General features: G+C 43.5%; 1 protein-coding gene across 2 annotated transcripts; it reads right to left on the minus strand.

Annotated features, from left to right (window-relative positions):
• Nucleotides 1-978: 978 nt before the first annotated feature.
• On the minus strand, nucleotides 979-27143 carry ALLC (allantoicase). 2 transcript variants are annotated; one of them, XM_053285936.1, is made up of 14 exons: nucleotides 27011-27143; nucleotides 24278-24423; nucleotides 22471-22506; nucleotides 20052-20160; nucleotides 18054-18104; nucleotides 16604-16691; nucleotides 13597-13722; nucleotides 11592-11671; nucleotides 11122-11254; nucleotides 6592-6747; nucleotides 5023-5096; nucleotides 3367-3475; nucleotides 2730-2857; nucleotides 979-2176 (listed from the first exon to the last, which is right to left on the minus strand). In XM_053285936.1, exons 4-14 carry the CDS (start codon nucleotides 20139-20141, stop codon nucleotides 2024-2026), a joined length of 1188 nt encoding a protein of 395 aa, XP_053141911.1. In that variant the 5' UTR covers nucleotides 20142-20160; nucleotides 22471-22506; nucleotides 24278-24423; nucleotides 27011-27143; the 3' UTR covers nucleotides 979-2023. The 2 variants fall into 2 exon arrangements, with proteins under 2 accessions (XP_053141911.1, XP_053141912.1); XM_053285937.1 differs by lacking the exon at nucleotides 22471-22506.
• Nucleotides 27144-27296: the final 153 nt, after the last annotated feature.

Below are 27296 nucleotides of genomic sequence, written 5' to 3' on the forward strand. Positions count from 1 at the left end.
TGGGTAACTTGAGTGAAACCCTCTAGGAAGGCTCATGGCCTGGAAAGGGACTTATTTTTCTTGAATGACTACCCTTTCATTTGCAAGCATGTGGTATGAGCAGAGCACTGCATGTGTCCCTGGCTGGCATAACTGTCTGGAAACAATTCACCGGAACTACTGCAAAATCTTGGGGTGGGGGCTTACTCCTTGCACCGGGCACGTGTATGCTGCACGCATTGGGGCATTCCTTTGGGAGTTGGGCACTTTAGGCACCTGACTCCCAGGGGAATGCCCCAATGCCCTGCACTAATCACACGGTGCACTATGGGATTCCTGCCTGGCGGCTGGAAAAAATTAATGAATCCTGGCCTCCACTGACCCACTCTGCTGGGAGCAGTGCAGATTGTGCGGGCAGAATTCAGCCACCATTGTCTGAGGGGAAGGTAGGTTCATCCCTGCCTGCCCACTTGGTCGTGTGAATAGCCTTATAGCCTATTCCACGATCCCTCTCCATCCCCATGAGCCAGATAATATCGACACAAGTTAGATAGAGCAGGGACTCTTGATTCTGTTTTTTCACCATGCTTAGCCACAGGCTCAGGTAACCCTTGCAAGCCAGAGATATGCTGCAAAATATCCTTTTTGTTGTGGATCCATACTTGTAATTCCAGGTTAAAATAAAACCAGATAAGCTAAAACCATATTCTCCAATATTTAGCAAATGGAAATAAGGATACACTTGTAACAACCAATCCTCATACCAAGGTTTACTGGTTTTTCACAAAAATTTGCTGGGAAGAGAGTTGTCAAAGTGTGTTATGGAGGACAGCAACCGTCAAAATTTTAGTTTGTTAGTGTGTCTCTGAATCTGGAAAGTCCTCCATCTGAAAGCACTTAGAAAAATAAAAGAAGTTTTAGTTCCATACTTTCTGAAGGAAAGTATAATGAAATAGATGAAAGCACATAAGATAAAGCATGTAAAATACACAACCAGAATCATAGTATTCTTTTATTGTAGCAGTATTCATAAAGTAAAAGCATTTTAGATTAGCAGAGGAAAATACAAACCCAGCAAATATAAGTGGAGAATGAATGAAAGATTCATTCAGACTCCAGTTGTACAAAGCTATATTTCTCAAATTATGATTCAATTTTTGCTATCAGTGGCTGATATCCAGACTAACATTATATGAGTAGAAAGACATTCTGCATGTGCAGCAGGGAGGGGTGTTTTTCACCAATCTCCCCTTCCCTTTGCAGCCCACTGGACCTTCCAAAAATATGTCTTTGAGAATTCCAGAACCCCCAGGGACATATTTATGGAAGGCACAGTGGACAATTTGGTGAAAATTGCTCTTTCCCTGGGAACTTCTTTCTGCACTCACATTAGTCTGGATGTGAGCCATTTTTTGAAAGATTACAACCACAGTCTGTAAACCCTTCCACTTGCATCACTTAATGCCACAATTCTAAGCATGCTTACTTGGAGTAAGTCCCATCAAACTCAAAGGGAATTCCTTACAAGGAAACATGCATAGAATCAGACTGTGAATCCAATATATGAACATCTGTTTTAAATTCCCACAAGTGCAACGCAACTGAACATTACACAAATAAGCTTTTTGTTGCTGATGCTGCTATGAGCAATATAGTCTTATTTTAAAATAGGCTGCAACATTTTGAAAGACAATCTACATGAGCGGGAGGGGAATCCCACGCCCTTATATACCATTCATAGGAGCTTGGGTGAGCATATAGGGCCACAGGATACCAGCAATTTCAACTGCTGCAGATGCAGCCTCTTATCATTGCTTAATTTAAAATAATGCAACTTCCCAAATCAGATAACCTATTAGCAAATATATGTTTTATTCATTTAGCTAGAGAAACCGTGGCATTATTGTACATCCATAACAAATTATTATGTTTGAAGCAGAGATGTGGAAAATGGTATAATTCAATAAATATATGCATAGCGATTAATGTATTCCATTTTGAACAACAGAGTGAAATTCTGCAGAAACCTTTTCCTGAGAAGATTTTACTTGCTCACGTGTGACAGAGCCCGTGCAAAACCCCAGAGATGCATCCTACTTATGCCTCCGTCGGGGGCAATTGTAAGTCTCACATGAGTAAACACGTCCAGTTTTTGTATGGCAATCCCATCAAAAAAATGTCTCATATGGGGTTTAAGCTGTGGGGGAGAAAGAATATGGTAAAATCCATCCATTTAAATGCTGCTTTCTAACAAGGAAGCTGGCTGAAATATTAGCTGCAGACAAAACTTGTCATTACAGTCCTAACATTGGTTAAAATGGGGGATGGTGTATGTTTGTGGTTTTTATATTCCTGAAACTTGTAGCATTTTCTGAAAGTGCCTTATCACCAAGACTATGTTAAAAGGAATAGGGTGCTTTGATGTCTAGTTAATCAAGAGGAGGACAGCTGGTTGTGCTCTCCCCCTCATGAATTGTCCCCTTTACTAAGCAGGATCTGCCCTGTTTTTCATTTAGATGGGTGACATATGAACACTATAAGATACTCCCCTTAGGGGATGGGGCTATAGCTCAGTGTAAGAGCATCTGCTTAAATGCGGAAAGTCCCAAGTTCATCCCTGGCATCTCCAGGTAGGGCTGAAACCCTGGAGAGCTGCTGCCAGCCAGTGTAGACAATACTGAGCTAGCTGGATGAAGGGTCTGACGCAGTATAAGGCAGCTTCCTATGTTCCTAAGAGATCCTAAGCTTACCTTTGTTACAGGCAGCAAGACGTTCCATTTTGGACCCTGTTTCAAAGTCCATTTTTGTGCTATGCATTCCTTTTCCCCTTGTGCACTCAAGACACAGGCCTCAAGTTTAAAAGTATCTGGAAAATTTCCTATGTAAAAGATAATTGGTTTTGATATTATAATGTCCAAATAAGTTAAGGCTGTAACCCTATGCATACGTACTTGGGGTAAACCCAGTTCAATTCAGTGAGATTTACTTCCAAGTAAACATGCACAGGATCAGTTTTCACAGGTTCAAAAGTACCGTGTGTGTGTGTGTGTGTGTGTGTGTGTGTGTGTGTGTGTGTGTGCGAATATAATATAATATAATACAATATAAGCTGAAACATAGGATAATTAATTATGTCCAGCATAGATCTGCTTTGTGAATCAGTTAGCTGCCTAAACAGCTTGATAGGAGAAAGGGAATGGAGGTAGCAAATATTTAAAACAAACATTCATACACTTTCTATTTTTAACAAAATCTGCCAAATTTACGTTTGCTCATAAATCCTAATGAACAGATTGGCTATAAATACAGAAAGTTAACTACTTCACATATTTATCCAAATAGAACAGGTTTAGTAGAAGAGCCAAAGAAATGAAAAGAAATATTCACCTTTAAAGTGACTGGTGTCAATTTCTATGTGTGTTATTACACCTGAATGCCCAAGTCGAAACACTGCCCATTCACTTCCTGGTAAAAGGATAATTCCCTTGTCATCAGCCTAGAATTCAAAAGAATAAATTATTTTGGTGATATATTTTCCCCCTTTCCCCCAAAAAAATTGTGCACTCATTTTTCCACATTGTCCACGCATGGATTCTGTTCCCTCTCACTGCTTCCCTTGCCTATAAACATCCATGCAGACAACGGAATGGGTATTTGGAGGGAATGGGAGATCTGTGCATGCATATGTTATATCTAGAGGTGCACCTAGTTAATTTTGGAGCCTGAACCTAAAGGCTTTTGGAGGCCTCCCCAACCCACCCACCCAGAATTTTTAACAAATTTTTAACACAACCACACCACCCGGGCAGACTAAAAAGGATTTGGGGGGCCCCAGGGGGTGTGGAGGCTGTGGACTTTGGCCCAGAAGTCCAAGGGTAAGAGCAGCTCTGGTTATATCTCATCATCCAGTGGTACTTCTCTGTGCCTTGCAAACTACTTGTGTGATCCCAGCACAAGTAATTGAGAAGAGAGGGAATAGCAATAAAGAAAAACAGGCCTATATTGGAATGCTAAATGTGTGGTTCTGCACCCAATGCAAATGGATGATGGCCCTAGAAAACAGATGGCAGATTCAAGGACTAAAGCTTTAGACTTAACAGGACATGCTGCCTCAAACACACAGTTATATGCTGATGTTCTTCTGGTTTGTACTTAAAATGCCTCTACAAATGTTAGGATTCAGACGTTAAAAACCCAACCAGCAAACATGCTTTCTTTTGAGCAACTGAATAACTTTAAATGGTTTCTATTTCTGATTATTAATCGTCATCTCAAATGTAAACATAGCAATTACTATCAATATGATGTATTTCCATATGCCAGTTATGTTAGTTAATATGCAATCTAAATACTGAGCCCAAACTAATTTAATGGGACTATTTATGAGTGAGTGTCTTCAGGACAATCAACCTGAGTAAATTCATTATAAGTTCGGATTCATTCATTCAGAACCTAATGCAGTAACCTAATATTAATTTAGTGTGACTCCCAGATCAAGTCATACATAATTTGTGCCCTTCAAACTTAATTTCTCTAATTTTGCTCGTGCCTAATTTTCTAAATATCAGGTCTGAATGTAGTGGTTTATTTTCTCTCACATTTGTATCACAGCTTTCATTATCAATAAGTTAAGAGCACAGATAGGGAAATTGATTTATGAAGTTCTTCAGTTTCTTTACAAGCTGTTGTAAAAGAAATTATATTGTAATGTTTACAACAAAAACGGAATGACTCAATGATCTCCAGGAGTCACTCCATACATTAATTTTATGGCATAGAAACTAATATCCATGTCTGTAAAAGCATATATTTTATAACATGGGATGGGAGGTGGCTTGTGTATTTCGCTAGATCAGGCAAGTGATATTAGACATCTCCTTTGGGTCTGGAGTAGGACTCATTTGCCTCTTTCACATATTATAAAAAGAATATAAAACATATGAACCACCTCTGAGTACAATCCATTCATACTTACTTATATAAAACTTACATTCTATTATAATTTATATTAAAAAAAACTTATACTGTATAATCCATTCATACTTTTAAAACTGGTGGTCTTTCCAAATTTCTTCTAGTTTCCCAGCCGTCTTTCATGGACTTTGCTCTTCCTATTCCTACCGGAACAAGAAGAAAATTATACTTAAGCAATTCAATAATGGGTAGCATCCACTATTGTCCTTAGTCTGAAACAGGAGCCCTTATTCTGAAACAAGGACAACTATGAGTCAGTCATTACTCTGACTAAGGACAACTGTGGATATAACTCAGTGTTAGCTATAAACCACTTGTAATTAGCAATAGCAATAGCAATAGCACTTACATTTATATACCGCTCTATAGCCAGAGCTCTCTAAGCGGTTTACAATGATTTAGCATATTGCCCCCAACATTCTGGGTACTCATTTTACCGACCTCGGAAGGATGGAAGGCTGAGTCAACCTTGAGCCCCTGGTCAGGATCGAACTTGTAACCTTCTGGTTACAGGGCAGCAGTTTTACCACTGCACCACCAGGGGCTCATATTTTTAGTTCTTCTGCAGGAGTTTAGGAGTAAGAAGGTTCCTCTTTCCCGGGGGGGGGTGTCTGTGTGTGTGTGTGAAAACTCAGTAAGTCTGCCAACTGATTAACTGAATTGTAGCTAATTACTCATAGGTTTTAATTGATTGATTGTTAATTTAGCTGCATAAATGTACAAATGAATACAATACTTTTGAAGAAAAGCATACTTCCTTTGTTTTTAGGTAATGAATATAAGTGTCAAAGCAGGCAGCAGCTTAAAAGAGATATTCCTTCCTGTTGCCCCAATTGTATTACTTATTTGTTTATTTAAACGTATATACCGTGTGTATATAAGTAGTGTACAACATTGAAATTACAATTAAAACATTTAAAAGTATTACAAACAAAAAACAGCCAGCAACGAGCACCATAAAAGCACAAACAACCTGTAAACTATTTAGTGTTCATGTTTATCTAAAAGTACAGATATATACCTGTATATTAAAGCTGTATTTAGCCAGATCTCTCTAATAGGAATTTTATTTTGGTCTAGATATGGTTTAAACCATATTCCTTTAAGCTTTCTGTTACTGTATGTTCCATAGTAACATATTTAGTCTCTCTGGCTGTGTCTGGGTTTAGACCAATGATCTGAGACAGTATAAGGCAGCTTCTTATGTTCCTGTTTTAATGTTGTCTTTAGCTGCATATGAAGGGCAATTCACACAATCTGCCCCCCACAATGCAATTATGTAACAGCAGGACAGTGCACTAGAAGGGAGGGCAGATTGTGCATGCTCACATCCCATATCACATGGGCGGGACAAGTTGGAAGTATAGTCCAGACAGTTTAATGCAATTGGAGTCTCCGCTGAAATGGTGCAATTCACCAAACACTGCAATTCTACTTTACCTATATGTACTTCAATTGGGTTTGCTCAGGAGCCAAACCTACATGCCATTCTAGTGAGCAGACAATTTGTGCCCATGAACAGCAATGGTTCACTGAGAAACCAGAAGTATGGTTTTATGACAAGTTCATTTTCTACTTCCTTACTTCATTCAATAAAACCAAAATACTGGTTATAAACAAGGCTAGTAATATTCTTACCTAAAATATTTTGGGGATGACCCAACTGAGCATCACTGAATCCAACACAGATACCTCCATTTACCATTGCCACCAAGTCACTCAAGTGATTCAGGCCAAAAAGTGACCAGTCTCTCAGCATTGTGCCATATACTCTTAAACGTGCAATTCCACCATCTATCAGGGAGGAAATGCATTTTAATTCTGACTTTATACTGGAGAGAGAAACGGATGCCATAGTGTAATTAGAGAGACCAATACATATGTACACACTTGTATACAGTTTAATAAAGTAATTATAGAATACAATGTTAAAGGATTAAGTAATGGCTGCTGTCTGCCAACTCTTTTGTTAGGCAGATTACTGATAATTGTTTACGGGGAGGTCCAAAACATTTTGCTTCCTAAAGTGAAGGACAATGTGACGTTCCCCGCCATCTGTGGGTGTTGGTGGCAGGAAGCCAGAGCTAACTACCCTCTGTGCCCTTCCTCCCATTGGTGCCTGTAGTGACCATTTCACCCTGCCTCATGGAAAGGCTGCCCCTGATGGTTTAATATGCTTCCTTAATGGGAGATAGCCTTCTTCTCTAGAAGACAAAGGGAGCCATCAGAATCTGGCAAGATGGTAGGTACTCAGTTTCACCTGCTAGGAAAGGTTGATGTGCAACTGTAAAGAGAGAACAAAATTCAAACATGATTTCTGGCAGATTCAGTATGAGATAGTCGCTCTGTACTGTGCTGGTGTCACAGTCTGCCTATTCACAAGAAAGATCTCATGTACAGCATTTGTTTCTGCAGACAAGTGCAGTTCTTGTGGACAGCTTGGGGATAGAACCACAGAGCTGATCAACATGGATAGTCTCCAGGCTCCCATCCCCCACCCCCCATCCCCATGTGTCCTGGCTGAACTGGGCTTGTCAGAGACTAGAGAAGAGGAAGAGGCTGAGCTAAGATGGCACCTCAGGGTACAGGGGTGCCTCTCTCATGTCTGTGATCGATTCGAATGCACATTTGTATGTCGGTGACCGATACGAATGCACATGTTGCTTCCTTCCATCTGATGCTCAGTCCTTCTGTCTGTAAATAAACCAAATGTTGCAAAGACACCATAAGCTTCCACTGGAATCCAGGCAGCACTGCCCCCTTGGAACCTCTCACCCAGTGCTGTAGCCACCATTGAGCAAGGATGTGCAGTGCACCCAGGCTGCAGGTGCCCATGGATATCTGGAGGCCATGCTTGCTGCCTCCGCTGCCTTCCAGGGTGCTCACTTTCACATTCGCAGCCCCACCGCCGCCAGACTGTGCTTGCTCCAACTCTGCACTGGCAGAGCCCCAAGCCTAGCAAGAACTGGTGACCCTGTTAAGCAGGCCTGTTCTCACTGATAGTTGGGGTGAGTGAAAGTGCAGGGGGGCGAGCAGTGAGTGAAGGGGCAATGCTTCAGGTGTCCCCCCCCCCCGCCCTGGCTGCCTCCAAACTTGCTACACTGACCGCTACACTTGGGAAAGTGGTGAGCATATGAAACTATATGCAATTATACTACAACTAGTGTTTTTAAGCCCGTTGGATAATGGGCACTAGTGGAGCTGTGCGCTCCGGACCCCCGCTGCCATTCACCCTCCCGCTGCCCGCGGCTCCCGCCGGGCCCGCAACCCACCGCTGCCCGCGGCTCCCGCCGGGCCCGCCACCCACGGCTCCCGCCGGGCCCGCCACCCACGGCTCCCGCCGGGCCCGCCACCCACGGCTCCCGCCGGGCCCGCCACCCACCGCCGCTCGTGGCTCCGGCTGGGCCCGACAACCACCGCCGCCTGCAGCTCCGGCCGGGCCCACCGCTGCCCAGGCCCACCGCCGCATCCAGTTTCCCCCGCCGCCTCGTCCGGCAGCCATGTTGGGCGGCCAGAAGCGGCCGCCCCGAAGAAGCCGGGTAAGCGGCGGCGCGGCCAGGCCTCGGCCATGGCTCCGCCGCGCCGCGTCCTCTGGCCGAGGTGGCAGCTTTGCCGCCGCCTCGGCCAGTGTCCCCCACCGCCGCTTACTCGGCTTCTTCGGGGCGGCCGCTTCTGGCCGCCCAAGATGGCCGCCGGGTGCTGGCGGTCGTGTCTCCCTTGCTCTGTTCTGGGCATGCGCTTCGCACATGCCCAGAACAGACCAGGGAGGCACGGACACACGCTTGGTGTCCGTCCACGGACGGACACCAAGCCTTTTATTAGAGAGGATAATAAAACCAACCACTCTAGTTATGACTCAGAGCGAGAGAATATGATAGCAAGGGATGAATGTGAGTGAACGGGGCTACATGTACTTGTTACAGTTGGGAATAAGGGTGAAGGAGTCAAGCCAAAGGTCTGAAGAAAAGGTGGATTGGGAATAACTTGAAAGAAGAAGAAGAGAGAGTTGGTGCTGTACTATTGTCTTAGTGCTTAGCTACTATTCATTCAATGTTCAGCAACAATTCAGTAAGATTCGTGAGTGAGAACCATGGTTTAATATCTAGTTTCTTTAAGGGTGCATTATAATAATTTATTATCTGTAGCTTCAGGAATTCTTGCATTGTGAGCAGCCATGAGCTTGCACAAGAGCAGTCTGAAGCACCCAGGAAGCTGCACTGCTTTGGCAACTCAGAGAGGATGTGGCAAAGGTAGAACATGGGAGTGGCAACTGCAAGTTCAGTTTTGTGCAAGGCAGCAAGGCTAAAGATCCCATTACATGTTGCAACTATAGAACATCAGTATTCACTCAAAATAACGAGATCATTCACACAATCAAAAACTGTTCTATCCAGGTTTGGGAATTATGTGTGCTCTCAATTTTCAGTTGCATGGGAGCAAGGTAGGAGGAATCCCTGGGTAGATCTTCCTCCTACCTTGCTTCCACACAATCACTTCTACCCAGGTTTTCCTCCTACCTTGATTCTACACAATGGAAAATTGGGAGCACACCCAGCTCCCTGGGTAGAACACAGTGAGGCGATTCTCACGACTGCAGGAAAGCGAGCTAAGGGAGCCTAGCCTGCTTTCCTGTGGTTGTGTGCTTCAGCAAACCGCACAAAGTACCCCTGCCCTTAAACGAGGTTAGCGGAGCGAGTGCTCTGCTAACCCATCTATCCGATAGTGAGTCACCACAGCAGCTCACAAGTAGACCCCCAACCGGGAGGCTACAACAAGCCTCCCAGCACGGGGACTTCCAGGGGCCAGTTAGCCCCCGATCCCCACCGCCCCTACCGGCGCCATGACGGAGACGCTAGTCATATGGGTGGCTGATCCGGCTGCCCAGGGCTAACTTGGGGATTGTCTGCAGGGAGAGTGGGCTAAGCCCGCTCTCCCTGCAGAACCCAGTAAGGCTCCATACACGGATTGTGTGTAGAGCCTCAATTTTTGATTGTGTGAATGACACCTCATAAGAGTGCCAAAGGCTACTGCCCCTCTGGGTGCAAGCTTAAAAAAGGATGTTCACTGATATACACTGTTGCAAGTACTAATGCAACAGTATCCCCTTACAGAAAACCATAGGATTTGGCTGAACATAAGGAAATACTGGGAAAAGGCAGCGTTCATTCATACTAATTCTCTGTTGGTGAATTAAGGATGGAACTATCAAAATACGGACAGTGGCTAACATCCTGCCTAAATTTACTAGAAGAATTAATGGAATTTCATAGTCCTTTAGAATAACTCCTGAGTAGTATTATTAATTGGTTTAATTAGGATATCAGCACTGACTACATACACTAAACCTTATGATTTCATAATGGTTAAGAAAGATGCCCTTACTTTACACTTTTGTTAACAACTCTTCCAATTCACTCTCTGTCCCATGCCTTCCTAAGCAAACAAGATTTCTCTCAGACATGAAAAAGAGAGGGATGCTGCACATCTCAGAGCACATCCCAAACTCCTGACCTGGCACTCTGACACAATGACAAGCATCCCCCTTCCCTGCACTCTTCACAGTTACAGTGTTTTCTGAAGAGGCAAACGTTGGGGCTATTCCCACGATCAGGCGAAATCGGGCTATGGGAGCCTAGCCTGATTTCGCCTGACCGTGTGAGCCACAAGGCTCGCAGGCAGTTAACTCACCTAACTACCCCTCCCCTTAAACTGGGTTTGCAGAGCGAGCGCTCCGCAAACCCGTTTTTTAAAATCGTGAGTAGACCCCCCAGCCTGGAGGCTTAAAAGCAGCCTCCCGGCTCGGAGGTCTCTCCAGTATGCCCCGCGCGCTCGCACAGGGCATACTGGAGCCTCCGGGGGCCGCGTAGCCCCCGATCCTCCCAGCCCCCGCCGGCTCTGTAACAGAGCCGGCAGTCATGTGGGTGGCCACAGTGCAGAGCAGACTGTCTCGCAAACCCCCTAGAGGCTCTTCTCACCGATCATGAGAAGAGCCTCCTGATATGTGATGGCTGCTTCCTTGATTGTCAGTACAAGTTGGTACAAAGTCATAGATACACACATATGTGGTATACAAATGTGGTAACGTGGATTCTGGTAATAGATGAAGTGAACGGAAACAGATCTGTCAAATGAGACTTTGATATAGTCTTAAAATTATATAGATCTTACCTGGATATATGTTAAGCCTTAGGTGAGTCCATTTTTGCTTGGAAGTCACAGAAAAATAGTTATGACTGGTATCAAGGTTTTCTGATTTTATCTTTGACATAGGAAGCAGTGAGATCCATTCATCTGACTTCACCTAAAAATAAATGTTAGTTGCTTGTTTTCAAGGCAATGACAGCCTTGCTTATATTTCTTTTTATACACTATAGTTAATATAGCACAAGGAGTTCTTATATATCATTTTATCTTTTTGTGTTTCCGTTAAAGTTGCCAGAATGCCCTTCTTTACTTGCAAGTTTCACCTGGCATTTTAAATTAAGTTGCAGCTATGCAGCACTTGTTAAAATTTCAGAATAATTATATGCACATTGATAGCAAAAATAATATGTCCATATTGAATTTAACAGTAATTTTAGCATCAAAAACTCAGAGCAATCCACTATCTGGTGTTTTCTAATCCGGGATCACAGTACCTCCTTGACAGCCCTAAACTCTTCATCTGAAGCTGCAGTTCCAGTCCTGTTTCCCCTGGGTGGCAGTGCAGGCATCTCTTCTGCAAAGGCAATATTCCCAACAAAAATGTAAACAGGTGACAAAATCAAATTCCTTTATCAATTTGCTTCTAATAAGCTGAATGTTTATAATCACTATTTTTAGCTCTAGCATTTAGAAGAGCTGAATGGGATGTGCTGCCTGAGAGGTTGTACTGTGCTATAGAGCTAAGAAAAGTTTATCTTGGAAAGACTCAGATGGATAGATTTTGCTTTCATTTTTACAGTCTGAGATATCTGCTTGCCATATTTGGAGTTAGGTAGTGCACCAAGAGAGAGCTCAGTATTTACATACAGGTAGTGCAGCAAGGGGGAACTCAAAAACAGGTTTCTCTTTATCATAGATCAAGGTGTGCAAGATGGCCCCCTTTGGACATCCTGCCAAATGGGAGGCAAGCTCACCACCAGTTTGCCCCCCCGCCCATTATGTCCGAATTATCAGAACCACAGTTCTCAGGCCCAACCACAGTTCCAATTTTGCGCCCAAACCATGGAATGACCCCTCATTTGTAGTGAGTTCCACTCACCCAACCACAGGTCTGTCCCCTCCTCCGTTATGTCCAGATTGGAATTTCATCCCAAACTGTAGGTAAAGGAGGAGGCTCCTCCCACCATCTGCCAGCCCATTGGCTGGCGTGGGCTGTCCTTCCAGGGTCGGAGAAAGCCCACACAGCCAGTCCCGCCTCCTTTGCCAGCTCCCAGGCTTCAGATTCTGATTGTCTGGGAGCACGCAAAGGGGATGGAGACAAATCATGGATCTGTTGGACACACAGTATAGCGTTCTGTTTGAAGGCAACCATAGTTTGAGCTTACTGTAGATTGGGGGAGACTTGGGTTTAAATCTCCAGTCAAACATGAAGTTTAGTAATTATCTTAAACCAGTCACTAATCTACCTCTCAGGGCTGTGGTGAGGACTAAATGGGTTGGAGATACCATGGGTGGCATCACACCTGAAATTTGGTGGAACCACCAGAGCCCCAGTAATACATACAAGCCTGAATCCCAGTGTCGGGAAGGGTATGCCAACACTGAGTCACCCAAGCCCTCCAATGTTGGCATATTCTACCCTACATGTGGTTCGGAATTCAGCATCTGCAACTAAGATCTGAAGTGAGGGATAGATGTCAGCATAGCCTTCCCAACATCAGAAGTCGCGCTTGGATGTGTTCCCCGGGCTCCCACAGCAGTGCCGAACTTCAAGTTCAGTGTAATGTGTGAAGCTCCTCCATGCATGTTTCCCTGAGAAGGAATTAAAATGTAATACTTATGTGCAATGGTATGTAGGTACTAACACTTGCTTAGTGCTATTCATACGTTCTGTTGAGCTTTGAACACAATAGCAGAAGCATAAAAAATAAAATGCCCCTGATGTGTGGGAGACATATTTCCTTACAACACTGTCATTATTAAATTACCATTACAGTTCCAACATTGTCGTTGCTAGTGTTCAGAAGGAGGCACCTGTCACACTGGCCCTGTGCAAGGTTGCTATTTTTGAGTACCAGCACAAATTTTGCTACCAACTATCTGCACAAAAAGTGGATCGAAATGGCAAAATATCATGATGGCATCCTGGGCCATCCCCCTGCCACTCCTTGAGTTTCTGTGCTTAAGAGCCCCTGCTCTCAAGCACTCAACTAAAAAAGTCTTTCTTTACTCCTTGTCCTCAGTCAACTAACTGCTTCCTGTTGAGATCTCTGGCATATTGTGTTACCTTCACAACTTTCAGTTATGCCTAGCCACATGCCCCACATGCTAAACTAAGTTTTGCACTTATGTACACCTCACAAGGGATCACAAGCCTTCCACCCGCTATCACTTCTACGGAAACCTCTTCTCTGTTGCCCTATCTTGTTTCCATAGGTATTTGTTTCTCTTTTCTTCCGCCATTCGTTTTTGTGATCTAGGTCTTCCTTTCTTAATTACCTGGTTTCAAGCAAGCAGCTTGGATTGCTATCTGAGGAGCACAGTTTCCAGCAAAATAAGATGTGTCTACTTCAAACCCATAGATAGTACCTGGCACTCCCAACTGAATTATGCACCAATCATAACCTAAAAAAATAAAAGCACTCATTATGTTCATAGCAACATCTAATCAAAGTTAATATAGATTCAGGATGACAGAAAATGATCTTTTTTGTATGTACTGTATATATGTATGTATACAAAACCATGTATGTATACAAAACCAAGAGAGTTAAAAGACAAACACACACACACTCCAGTTTGGAGCACCACTCAAAGACTGGATGTATTCAGAGATGTGCCTGTCTTTTTCTTCTTGCTAATGGCATTGAGGGGAAAATGAAGTATGAGACACTGTGGAAAATAATCAAATGACAGAATACATTCTAATATCTATATCTATATAATTCTCTTAAGGCATACCTGTGGCTAATCCCTTGTGTGGCAGCTCTTGCAAGAGTTAGCGAGCAGAAGCACCTGATTGGGCAGTGGGGATTCCATATGCAGATAGGGAGGAGGAGTCTGTTATGGTTAAGGTAAGTTGGAATGAAACCGTTTCTGGTCGAAAGATGTTCTTGATTGTAGAGGAGAGGAATCTATATATGTAAAAGGACAGTGGGCAGAGGTCTGTGAAGAGAGGGGTTGTGAGGTAGGAAAGACCCCCTTCAGGAGAAGGAGGCTGCCGTTGTGTGAATTAGATGAGGAAACAAGATGAACAAGATCTGTTAACTCAGGAAGGGAAAGAGAAAGAAAGAAAAAAGGAAGGGAGGGGAAGAGAGCAAGAAGGAAGGGCGAGGGACAGGCCCGAGCCTTTCAGTGGCCCAAGGGGAACGAGCAGCCATGGAGGCAGTGGCAGCAAGGAAGGGCTCAGTCAACCACTGCTGCTATTTGGGGCTACCGAGGCCATTGGTGGAGGCAGGCAGGCAGGCAAGGGACAAGCCCGAGCCCGTCAGCAGCCTAAGGGGAACGAGTGGCCATGCTGGTGATGGCAGCAAGGAAGTGCCTGGTCAACCACTGCTGCTCCTGCAGGGAGGAGCAGGAGTGGGGCCCAGGTGAGGGTGGGGAGGTCTCTGGGGATAGGGGGCTGCAGCTTGGCCAATAGGTGCCAGCAATGCTGCAGCCGCAACTAAGAGGGGTGAGGGGGATGGAGTAAAGGGATGCAGGAGTGATCAAGAGGGGTAAGGGAGATGGAAGCAACGGGATGGAGGAGGAGGAGCAGAAGTGTGGCTCTGATCAGGGTGGAGAGATCTCTGAGGTGAGGTGGGCTGTGACGGGGTGAGGGGAGCAATCAAGTACTAGCGCATAGATGTTCTGCGCGGGCTAAGCTAGTTTGTATTTATTTTATTTAGCTCATTTTTATACCACCCCATGTGGGCGGTTCACAATTTAAAAGCAGAACAACTATAACATTAGCACAATTAAAACAATTTAAAATACAGATAAAACTTAATGAAGCTACTCACACAGGCAGCCAAGCCCAGGCTTGGGATCAAGCCCGATCCCAGCGCTGCCTCGGTCCCAAGCCCAAGAATTTACCTCAGGCTTCAACCTGGGTTTAAGGGTGCAAATGCAGGTTTGGGGCTCCTGGCACAGTGCACTGAGGGATGCCAGAGGCTCCCTGCTCTGCTGCTCGCCACAGCACTGATCTTCTATCGGTCAAATAGCAGAGTAAAGAGCCCAAAGTTGCTCGTGTATGGGGAGGCAGGCTCCAGCCCTCCACCCTGCCCACTGACTTGGTCATGTGTAGGACCTTACTATAGGCACTGATTTTCATGTCGTATTTGTGATGTCTATATGTGTGTTTGTATGTAACTTTAGGTGAGTTTGCAAGAGTTAGTTCCCTTTCCCCTCTTGAGATCTGTGTGGTTGAGGCCTATCTCACTCTCTCTCTCTCTCTGTACTGTACGGAGTAGAGCCAGAATGCTCCCTCTTTCAGTATATAATGGAGTTGTTTAGGAACAGATGTTTATACATGACCAGAAAAAACAGAGAGAGACCTGTTGCTGAATATCAGAGTCTCCTATGTGCTGACTGCAAAGCAGTGCCATGAAGTCAACATTGGCCAACATTGGCCAACCGTACCAGGTAACCTTAACTCCCATACCTAGCAATTGCTGCTCATATGCAACCCCTATCCATTGCAAGACTACTAAAATGGGAGCAGCATTTGCTACATCCAGGTGGTTAATTATTATTATAATTATTATAAAGCATAATTGTATAAAACTTGGAAAAGAAAAGAAAAAGCAAATGCGTTTAAGAGAACGTCTTCTTCGCTATGAACCACACACCCCTTTGAGATCATCAGGAGAGGTTCATCTGCAGTTGCCACCAGCTCATCTGGTGACTACTCAGGGACCGGCCTTCTCCATTGTTGCCCCGAGGCTTTGGAACACGCTTCCTGCTGAAATAAGAGCCTCCCCATCTCTTAAAACTTTTTAAAAGGTAATCAATACACATTTGTTCACCCAGGCTTTTAATTAGATACTGTTTTAAGTGTTTGGTTTTTAATAGTTTTAACCTCTTAAATTTTAAATTGTTGTAATGTTTTAACCTTTTTATTTGTTGTTTTTATTGTTTTGTTGTAAACCGCCCAGAAACTTGTGTTTTGGGTGGTATACAAATGTGTTAAATAAATAAATAGATGACTGATTGATTGACTGATTGATTGATTGTCAGCCCCTTTAAATGAAAAGAAATGTAACTCTATAAGCGATTGATTGTGGGGGGCAGATTTCCCTTTAACATATACATTAATTTAGATACTTGAAAGAAAATATAAGATTACTGTAAATGACAAATTATCAATGAAAAAATTGGACAATCAATATCTATAGGTGAGGAAGAACTGCCCTATATTAGAGATTCTGCCCCCCGTAAGGTCACTTTCAAAAAATCTACTTCAGTATTCTCAGTGTTTGACTTTCTTCTGGATGCTTGCAATTTAGCTGCTAAAACCCTATTTTACCTGGAATTCGTTTCCTTCTGGTCTCCCATCCATCCCTCCACTTCCCATAATCAGTGAATAGGTCTGCATGAAATACTGGTCTTTGTTTCTAAACAAACATAAAAATAAAGAAGATGACCCAAAATCAATCTTATGTTATAATGGACTACCTCTAATGGAAAGATACTTCTGCTCACCAAAAGGTTGTTTCTGAGTTATCAGAAAATAGGCTTCAGCCTTTGGAGTGTGACACACATTAGCCTGATTCAGACATTATACGGTATGAGTGTACAGATGTCTGTACACTCTTGCACATGCTTGTAAGGGCTGTGTTCATTTAAAAAGTGTACCCGTGTTCATTTAAAAAGTGAACCTAAATACAAGCCCTTCAAACTTCTGTACCTGCATTCAACAGAACATGTGATTGACTGTACCTGTGTACACTGTATACTCGTACGAGTGTTGAACATAACATGTGAATGGGCCTATTGCTATGGGAGAGACCAAGAGATAACTAAAAGCAATTACAATTTATATTTGGAGACAGAGAATGTCAGAAAGCGGAGAATTGCTAGAACTGAATTTTTGTTGACGTCAGTTGATTTGGGGGAAGAATCCAATGCAGGATCAATGGTTGTGCTGCCTGTTGTAGAGTCTGTTGCTTCTGCTTGTATAGGTAAACAAAAATGGACAAAACATTGCACGTCTTCAGTGTTCTCTCTTATCCAAGATAAACTAAGTTCTCTAGCACTGCCCCTGGACTGCTCACTGCTTGGTAAAGTGAAGAACACCCAGAGGTTCACTGCACCATCCCACCCTCAGCCTGTTCCAAAGAGTGAGGACAGGGAAGCAGCAGGTAGTGATAAAACACACTTCCTGCTGCTCCAGCTGCCCGCCCCTGGCCACACCTTTTCCATAGACTGAGGGCTGGAGGACACAGTTAGGAGGAGAGAACAGCATGGGCAGTGGCAGCTGAAGCGCTGCAAGAAAAACACAGGGGTGGTGGCAGGATTGGTGGGTTGACCTTTATACACAGCAGGCTTTACTGCAAACTCAAAGTTGTCCCAAAAAACCAACTCAAAGAATGGATTTTTTAATCACTCCAGATATAAATCAGGCTACACTCTAACACGCAGTGAAAAACCTGAATTGTATGTGAAGTGCTCCCCAATAACTCGCAGTGACTTCAGGGTAAATCTGGCCGGTATGTGAATGCACCCCCTCCATTCCGGAGCAGATGCAAGTTAAAGGAAAAGCCCCGTGTGAAAAACTTCCAGGTGCCAGTCCATCACCTCTGCCAGGCAACTGTCTCACCTTGATTCGCCCCTGAGTGCACCTAATAGTATTAATCATGTACTCTGCAGCAATGTCTAGACATTAACCACACTAGATTGTTCTTGGCCCTTAGGAATGGCCTTTACCACAATCTATTTATAATCTCCCCCCAAAAAGCCATACAAACTATTCCTACCTTTAAGAGATTTTCTGCAGGAGCAAAGAAGTCATCCGTTGCAAATAAAACCTTTATAAAATAAAATAGCATGTGAGTGAGAATTATCATAGGCAGCTATTTACAGGGCCTACATTTATTTTACATTCTGGGAAAATGACATTGTAACTAACCCCAAAAGGGCTAATGTAGTCCACTGCTTAATAATTTAATGTGTTTGTTGCAGTTGCTAAAATACTTGCAAATACACAGGCCATGTTATCTCTTTTGTTTCTCTTATGTGCAGAGGTTCAATTTTATTACTATGGTTATTATTTTTTAAGCCAGCATCAGTCTACTGCTTTGCTCATCTGAATCTATTTGTAAAGGACCCTAAATAAACATATTTTTTTCCATAACAATGCCCTTGAAAGATGTATGTTTTTCTGAGAATTCTAGCTCAGAATGTGCACATGAACATTCAATTAAAATAAATAGTAATAAGTGTAGCAAATTAAAGCCTTTGACTCAGAGCTAGCTCATGTGAGGGAAAGAAAATGCCAAGTCATCCCTGCTGAGCTGCCTGAGTGGGCTTCTCATAAAACATTTCTATATTTTCAGTAGATTTAAAATGCTACCATCAAGTACCCTAAAATTTGCAGGGAACCGGACCAGTGGATTGGGTGCTTTAATCCAAAGTCCCTCTGTAACTGTGTATTGGGCAAATTTAAAAAAACCCTTCCATGTGTATGCCTACACAGGATGATAGCTGCTGAGCACTTGAGGGCGCTTTTGGACCAGAGAAATCCCCTTTTCTGCCCCTCCCTTTTTCCTGAATTAAAAACCAACTCTGAGAGGCCTGTGAAAAGAAAAGAACCAAAAAAAAAAGGTTTTATTCAGTTACTACAGACTGCTTCCATCTGAAGCTTTTAACTTTTGATACATTCAAAAATACTTAATAGATTACAAAAGTAGATTGTATTAGGCTTCAGTTTTAGGTTGCATTTAGGCACTTTTAGATGTTTGCAGAGTCTTTTGCAACACTCTAAGTGGGTTGAGCATAGGCTAGTGTTTCTTATTTTAACTATGTTGCAGGTAAACAATACTAGAACAGTATCAGGGATATATAAAGCACACACACAAAGAAATATAAGTTTCTAAAGCAAAGTCTGACTAAACAAACTTTTCCCTAAGTTAATCTTCCCAAAGCCCAGGCTTCCTTTCCTTGAACTCACCAAACCCCTATTGAGAATCAAGCCCCTGCAGTTCTTCCAAGAGCTGCAGTCATCCTGTTGCAGCAAACTCCATTACCACATGTCCCCCTTACTCCTCCAGAACAGAACTTCCTTTCTTGTTCCCAGAATTCCCAGCAACCACTCTCTAGGTCCCACGCCCCCCCCTGGTGGACTGATTGGGCAATCTCTGTAGGTCACCAGCCTGTCAGTCAAGACAAGGGTTCACTTCTGGCTAACTCTTTAGAAGGAGGGGAGAATGGTCACTACAATAAGTAATAACAATGTAATAACGATGACACCTTTAGTCTTTGCCTCATTCAAGAATTATTTTATTTATTCCAAATATTTATTCACCATCTGTCTACCAATATTGGTGCTTAGTAGTAGTAGTAGTAGTAGTTGTTGTTGTTGTTGTTGTAGTACACACCAATATCTGAAATATGGTTGTATCTGGCTCTGTGAATACCTAAGTAGAGATGATTATACAAAATCTGGGGTACAATTCTTTCCCAACCAAGTGCAGCACTTGCACATGGAGGGGTTCCCATAGAGACCAAGAGAATCCAGTGTGCTTCTCTTCCATCTTTGGTGTGGGCAAAAGTAGGCAAAGGAATGTCTCCCATATTCCCATCCAACACAAACAGCACATATTGGTGAGTGTGAAGAGCCGTGGAATCGTATTACTTAGCTCATTTTTTCTTGTGTGTAGACTTTTTTTGGAGGGGTTAACCCTTTCATTAAAAAGATCTAAGGGACATTTGCTTTTCTAAACCTTACTTGTTTTTGTGAATTGCACAGAATTTACCTTTCCCCCTATAGTTTCACATGCCAAGTCGTTCAGATGAAGAAAGTCAGGTAAAGTGTGAGGTTTTACTTCTTTGAGATGAGTAGTCATCTCTTCTCAAATGCTGAAGCTGAAATAAAAAGGATATTGTTCTGCTAAAAAAGAAGAGAAACAAAGTGGACCATATTCTCATGGCATTAAAATGTTTCTGGCTTCTTTAAAATAGATGTCACTTGATTAAAGAAATGTTATTAGAACACTATATCACATTATATTATTTTATTTTATTATCTTTCAAATGTTTGTGTGAGTTTTACAGCATGTTTTGCATATTTACTCAGAAGGAAGTCCCACAGAATACTGTGGCAGTCCAGGAGTGCTGTGTAAAGGATTGTAGCTGTAATTGTTTAATTAACTGATTACATTTGCAGAGCCACTCTGTCTCATGAGACTAATAATGCTGACCTACTTGAAGAGGATGTGGTAAGAATTACTGAGGTAATATACATGAAGTGCATTAAGCACTCCAAAATGCTGCATAAATGCTAAAAATAATGATTATTCATTTATAGCCACATATCACAATGAAGAGTTTGCAACAAAGGTCAATCAAATTTAAAGCATTCACAAAAATAAATCCCGAAAAATAAGCACCCTGCATTATATAACTTGAATGATGATGATGATGATGATGCCCTAGGTGCAATTCCAAAAGACCCTGAAGAGCACCTCAACACCATCACCACCAGCCAATTACAAAAAGCAACTTTACTGGGAACAGCCTATATTCTGCGACGATATCTATAATAATAGCAACAACATTGATAATAAAATTCAGCCATTCCAGGTCCTTGGGAAGGACTCAATGTCTGGATAAAACAAACCAGTCAATAACACCTGTCTTACTGTGTTAATAATAATAATAATAATTAATTAATTAATAAAATAACCAACTATATTTATTAGACTTATTTTGATCAACAAGTACTTACGAAAAAGACCTACCCATATGGGTTGATCATTCTTACTATGATACCAGTGTGTCTTTTTGCAACTTGAGTTACACTTATTCCAAAGCAGAGTAACAAAGCTTCAGATCAGTGAAGCTCAGTCTATGGACAACAATATTGCTGTGACTGCAAGACAGCAAGGAACTCTCGCCTGTCATATGCACCAGGCCAAAGGTCCTAGCATAGCATCCTGTTTCCAAATGCGGCCAGCCAGATGCTCCAAGAAGTCCACAAGATGGAAATAAAGGCAATAGCCTCCCCTGCTATAGGTCCTGCACCAACTGATACACAGAAGTATGAAGACTTTGAATCTGGAGGCTCCATTCAACTAATGTAAAAGCCATTGAGAGGCTCACCTACAACGAATTTTTCAAATTTCTAATTAAAGCCATCTAAGCCAGCAGCCATTACCCATCAGGACCTACACGGACTCTAACTCAGAGGATATCCCCCTCAGAGGAGGAAACCCCAGGGAAGACCCCTGGCCTTGATGAAAGCCCCCAAGATCCAGCAGATCATTAGCAGTCAGAGCTTGTTGGCCTTCTTCTAGATGCCCTCTCATTGAAGCCCTGGCGCTCTGGGAATCCAGGACCCCCACCCCAGTAGACTCCCAGGGCACCCAGAGCAGAAGCGACGCTGTGCTAGGGCCAAACTTCAACACAGGAGGCAGAGTGCTTGCCTGGCTACTGACTGATGGCCCCACTCTCAGTGGGCCTACTTGAGAGAGAGTGAGGCCACGTCAGGCACTGCTTTGAATCAGGGCCAACCTTTGCTTTAGAAAAGGCCTTCATAACTCCTCCATTTGCAGCCAGCCTTTGCTACGAGTTCAGCAACTCCTTCTTTGAGTTCTTGCTTTGCTAGATCTGGGTACAGACATTATGATATCTTGCAAATGTGAATTCTGTAAGTTTACCATGCGCTGTATCAAGAAGCACTTTCTTTTGTCCATCCAAAATGTATGGCATTGGCTAAACAATTTCATAAGAATCTGAGTTCTAGGTTACGAGAGAGGGCAGGAAAAACAAAATCTGTATCCACTTTACCCACCCCTTAATTTTATAAGCCTCTATCATGTTCCTGCTCTTAGTCATGTAAAAAAACAAAAAGCCCCGGACATTTTAGATATGCATACATCAATTGTGCCACAATAGAACTTAGTCCAGCATGGATCAGTTAAGTTTTCATTGTGAAAGACAGTGGTACATGTCATGCTCAATCACACATGCATATAATCATCAGATTGAAGCCCAGAAAAGGGCAGTTCATTCAGGCATGCACTAAATACGGGGGAGGGGGGATATATTGAACAGGAACTTTTTATACTTCACTGGCAAAGTAGGAAATACTGTCAGCTATATTCTTAATAATCTGTCTAAAATATCTTTGTCATAACATCTCAGGATAAATATATTCACATTTGTTAGTCTTACTCTTGTTAGTAGTGTTCCAGGTCAGTCCAGATGAATCTGCAGTGCGAAGAGATTAATGTTTGAAAGAGATCGTGCAGAGTCCAAAACAGGCAAATTTCACAATCAGTAGACAATCATTAGATTTTATTGATTCTGCAAGAGATCCATCCCTTTCCTGTCCACATGCCACCAGCTCCTCAAACAGATCTACAGACAAAGTTTGTAATTCCTTCCTAGATCTTAAATATGTACAGATGCATTTTGTTGATACTTTGATTTAAGCAGCATATTTTGAGTTAGCATAACAAATTTCATGAAGCGTGTTGTTTGGGGTGCATTTTGTCCGCATGCTTCTACCATGAGGCTTGCCTGCGTGGAGACTGCTCCTGGCACTATGCCTGAAAGATCCAGCAACTTTGCCATTAGCACGTCAACCACGGAGTGATCTTTCCTTTATCGCATGGGCCCTACCTTGGCAGAAAGGTGGTAATAATTATTGTACGTGTGTTTAGCCCGACACTACCCCATATGCAGGCTACTTGCTTAGGCTGTTTTATGCTGATGGCCAGTTGTCAGGGCCAAGCCAGCTCCAGCAGATTGCCAGTTAGGCATTTGCCAGGGCCACAAGAAGGGCAGAGAGTCTACCACCTCCAACGGTGGCACATCCTTTGCATAAAGCATCCAAGAAAGTCAGAGGCAGCCAGAGAGAATTTGAACATTCCACCTCTTCCAGATTAAGGGCTGCTGCAAGTCAGCCATCATTTGCTAACAACGTTTGTGTGTAGCCTCCATACATGCTCGGAATCCATCTTAGACATTCTGGCACCCTAGATGAGATTATAATTAAAATATCTCCCATATCTCTCTACCCCCACCCCCCTAACACAACTGTCTACTGCTTATCATTCAAGTTCGATTGCTTCTCACCTGTGTAGCAGCATCCTTTTTACTTTCGGAGCTGAGCATATATTGCCTCCCCAGATCTCACCCAGCCAATCAGGACTTGAGGCAGGCTGACCTGCCCAGGGTGAAGATGGAAGCTCCGGATTTTCCCTCCCCTCATCAACTGTCAAATAAGCAGATATGAGGAGACCCTGCTGGCACATCTCAGTCCATGCCCTATTTATTTACTGCCTATATAGGCAGTGCAAATGGTGGTCAGCAAACATACTCTAAGATAGATATGGCAGATTAGCGGCATCTGTAATGTGATCACTGACTGCCAATGAAACATCTAATGCAGAGAAGCCCTAAATGCCACCCTTTTAGGAAAATGAGGCTGGGTTCAGCTCATTTGCAGGTGAGGGCTTTCGCCCTTGCCTGCTGAGCCCTGCAAGTATTCTTCTTATTGACTGAAGATTTGACTAAGAAGCTCTTTTCTCAATAATACCTAACTTCTCGCTTAAGTGGTAGCTGCTTAACAAAAACAAAGGTAGCTGTATAGGACATTTAGGGAGCATGAAACTAAGAGCTATAGAAAGGGAGATGGGCCTATCTTTCTGTTTTTATCTGTTTCTGAGAAGAACTGGTAATGAGCTGCCGTGCTGAGATCTACTCCACCCACCCTCAATCTTACTTTATCTGTCTGTGTTTCTGAGAAGAAAAGTACACTTGTGAGATCTGCCGGCAAAGGGATTCTGCTGGGCCTGTTGTGTTTTTTCCTTCCCTTCCTTCCTTCTGACTAATTGTAACATACTTTTCACCTGGATTTACTGCCAGGAGGAGGAGTTGGTAGCCACTACACCTATAAAACCAGGGGCTATGAGAGGGCACGCCTGGGAGAACGAGCTGCAGTGTTGAGATACACACACACACCCGCCAAACTTACTTGGTTTGTTTTTCAGCTCAAATCTGACAGTTCTTTTCTTCCCGAATTGCTTCTGCAAGCTCACATCCAGCGGAGTTGTCTAGGGTTGTGCGAGGGCTAGTACATGCCCTGTCTCCCCTGAATGAGTATTTGGATCCATCAGTTACCTGTTGTGACATTTTTAATGAGTTTTTCACAGATAAAATATCTCGGAGCTGAACTAGATGTTACAGTTACTGCAGAGTCTACTGTGGACTCCTGAGGATGTGTGGTTAAATTGGATCAGAGTCAGTTTGTGACTCCTGAGGATGTGGACAAGATACTTGGGACACTGTACCTCACCATCTGTTCTCTCAAGCCTTGCCCAACATGGCTTATATGATCTAGCAGTGAGGTTATTGGAGAGAGCCTTGTTAAGATCATTAATGCTTCTCTGAGGGAGGGCAGGATGCCTCCTTGTCTCAGAGAGCCAATTATTAGACCACTCTTGAAGAGGCCTGCATTGGATCCCTCAGAATTGGGCAATTATAGGCCTGTCTCCAACCTCCCATGGATGGGCAAGGTGATTGAGAGGGTGCTGGTGTCTCAGCTCTAGGCTGTCTTGGAGGGAGCAGATTATCTGGATGCATTTCAAACTGGCTTTCAGGCAGGCTATGGGGTTAAGACAGCCTTGGTCGGCCTGTTGGATGATCTCCAATTAGGAATCGATTGGGGAGTGTGACACTTGATCCTTTTGGATCGCTCAGCAGCTTTCAGTACCATCCTGCTAACTAGGCAAAGAGGCACCTTGTACCATGGTGATTCTCTTTATTTAGCAGAGGGGGAGTAACTGGCCCTATCCACCCCCAGCACAGTACTTCCAGTGACTGTTACTGGTGTCTATCTTATGTTTGTTTGTTTTTAGCCCTTTGGGGACAGGGTTCCATCTTGTTTGTTTCTTATTTCTTTATGTAAACCGCCCTGAGCCATTTTTGGAAGGGCAGTATAGAAATCGAATTCATCATCATCATCATCATCATCATCATCAACCATGGTATCCTTTTGGAGTGCCTGAAGGGGTTGGGAATGGGAGGCATGGCTTTGCTATAGTTCTGCTCCTACCTCTTGGGTAGGTTCCAAATAGTGTCGCTTGGAAACTGTCAAGAGCTCCGGTATGGAGTCCCGCAAAGCTTCATACTGTCTCCAATGCTTTTTAACATCTACATGAAACCATTGGGAGGGATCATCAGGGCACACTAACAGTGTGGCAGGGCTGCTGCAGAATGACTATAATGTGCTTTCAGGCAGTAGCACAGGGCCCCTTTCCATCGTCTCCCGTGGAAAAGGCAGGCACACAGAGGCCTTGAGCCTCCACTGACACAGATTGTATGTGCATTGAACAAATGCACATCCCCCCACCCCCATTACCTTGTTTTTTAACAACTTTACATTCTTGCAAATTCAGTTCTTAAATATTGGCTCCTTTGAAGACAGAGGGGAGAGTGGGTAAAGAAAAAGGTGTGATGGGAATATGTTAAACTGCGTGTTAAAATTTTAATGTGAATGCATATTTGCATAAATACTTATTTTACATTATTACATTCTTGTGAGCTCAGTTGCTGTTTGTGCCCTCATGAACCCACATGTTAAAAATACTGCATGTCATGATGTGTGTGTGTGTAGGGGGATCATGCTTAATGGGGAGGTAGCAGCTCCAAAGGCCTTTAGGTGATGATGCTTGATTTGGCGGGGGGCGGCCTCCAAAGCCTTTAGGTCCAGGCTCCAAAATTACCTAGGTGCACCAATGGCAGGGGTGCATGCTTAACCGCCTCTTTTATGTTTTGGTGCTCAACCCCTTGTTGAAGAAGATTAATTCCAGTCCTTCTCTGCAAGAAGTTCTGTTGGGGAATGAAGGCAGAGAATTGGAGGAGGAGCCCAGGGGCGTAGCAAGGTTGGAGTGGGCCCAGAGACAAGATTTTAAAATGGGCCCCCCCCCATCAAAGTCCAGGGCCTCCGCACACCCCAGGCCCCCAAGGATTTAAGTCTGATATTCCAAAATAAGTATGCTGCCTGCAAATACATTTCACTGAATACACACACACACATCACAATATATAGTGATATACATTGAGTACTATACATTTGTATTACTTTTAATGCCTAGAACACACTAGAAAGATGAATTATTAAAATGGGCCCCTCGCTGCAGATTAGCAAAGGAGACTTTCAACCATGCAGGGTGAACCTATGTTTGTTTTCCCAGAATTCTGAACAAATTCAGTCAAGTTTGATTGCAGGAGGTTTTTCACAAGAGGCTTTTAAAGCCCTTTAAGACACATCTCCTCTGGAATGGAGGTGCTGCATTCACATGTTGGCCAGATTTACCCTGAAGTCCCTGCAAGTTATTGGGGAGCAGTTCACACACAAGAAAAATAAAATAAAAGCACCACACATGCTTCACAGTTCTCACTCAGACCTTCTGGGTTGCAAAACAACTTGAACATAAGTGCATTTATAAATGAATGAATGAATGAATAAAATTAATAAAATACTGTTCCAGAAGTTTTTGCAATTTTCTGCCATGAAACAAGCCACTTATAGGACTTTTTAGATAGTTTTTTTTAAGTCAGCAAATTTTCCAAGCTGTTTCAAAATAAATATTCAGAGACTTCTCGGTCCCTCCCCCCCCCATATCCAAGCCCTATGGCAAGCAGATCCCTATATATGGGGGCGGGGGGCGGGAAAGGTAACCACAAAAAGGAGTTCACACTCTACCTGGCAAATGCTGGTCTGGGTTAAGCAGGGCAGCAAGGGGTCTTCTGCTGCAGAGAACACTCTGGCTGCCTCCTCCTTCCTGGCTGGCTTGGGCCCTACTCGAGTTCAGGCTTCACTGCGGCCTACACGGAGGCCTCCGTGGAAGCCCCGCCCACCCGCCGATCAGCTGAGAGGCGGGAGAAAAGGAGCTCTTGGCAGCTTGCCTGCTGCTTGGATTGCGGGCCAGGAGAACAAGCTGGAGAGACGGCGAACAGGGCAAGTGGCTGAGGGGCCTTGGGGCTGGGCA

The sequence above is a fragment of the Hemicordylus capensis genome, chromosome 1, assembly GCF_027244095.1.
Source record: "Hemicordylus capensis ecotype Gifberg chromosome 1, rHemCap1.1.pri, whole genome shotgun sequence".
In the NCBI taxonomy this organism is placed as follows: Eukaryota; Metazoa; Chordata; class Lepidosauria; order Squamata; family Cordylidae; genus Hemicordylus; species Hemicordylus capensis.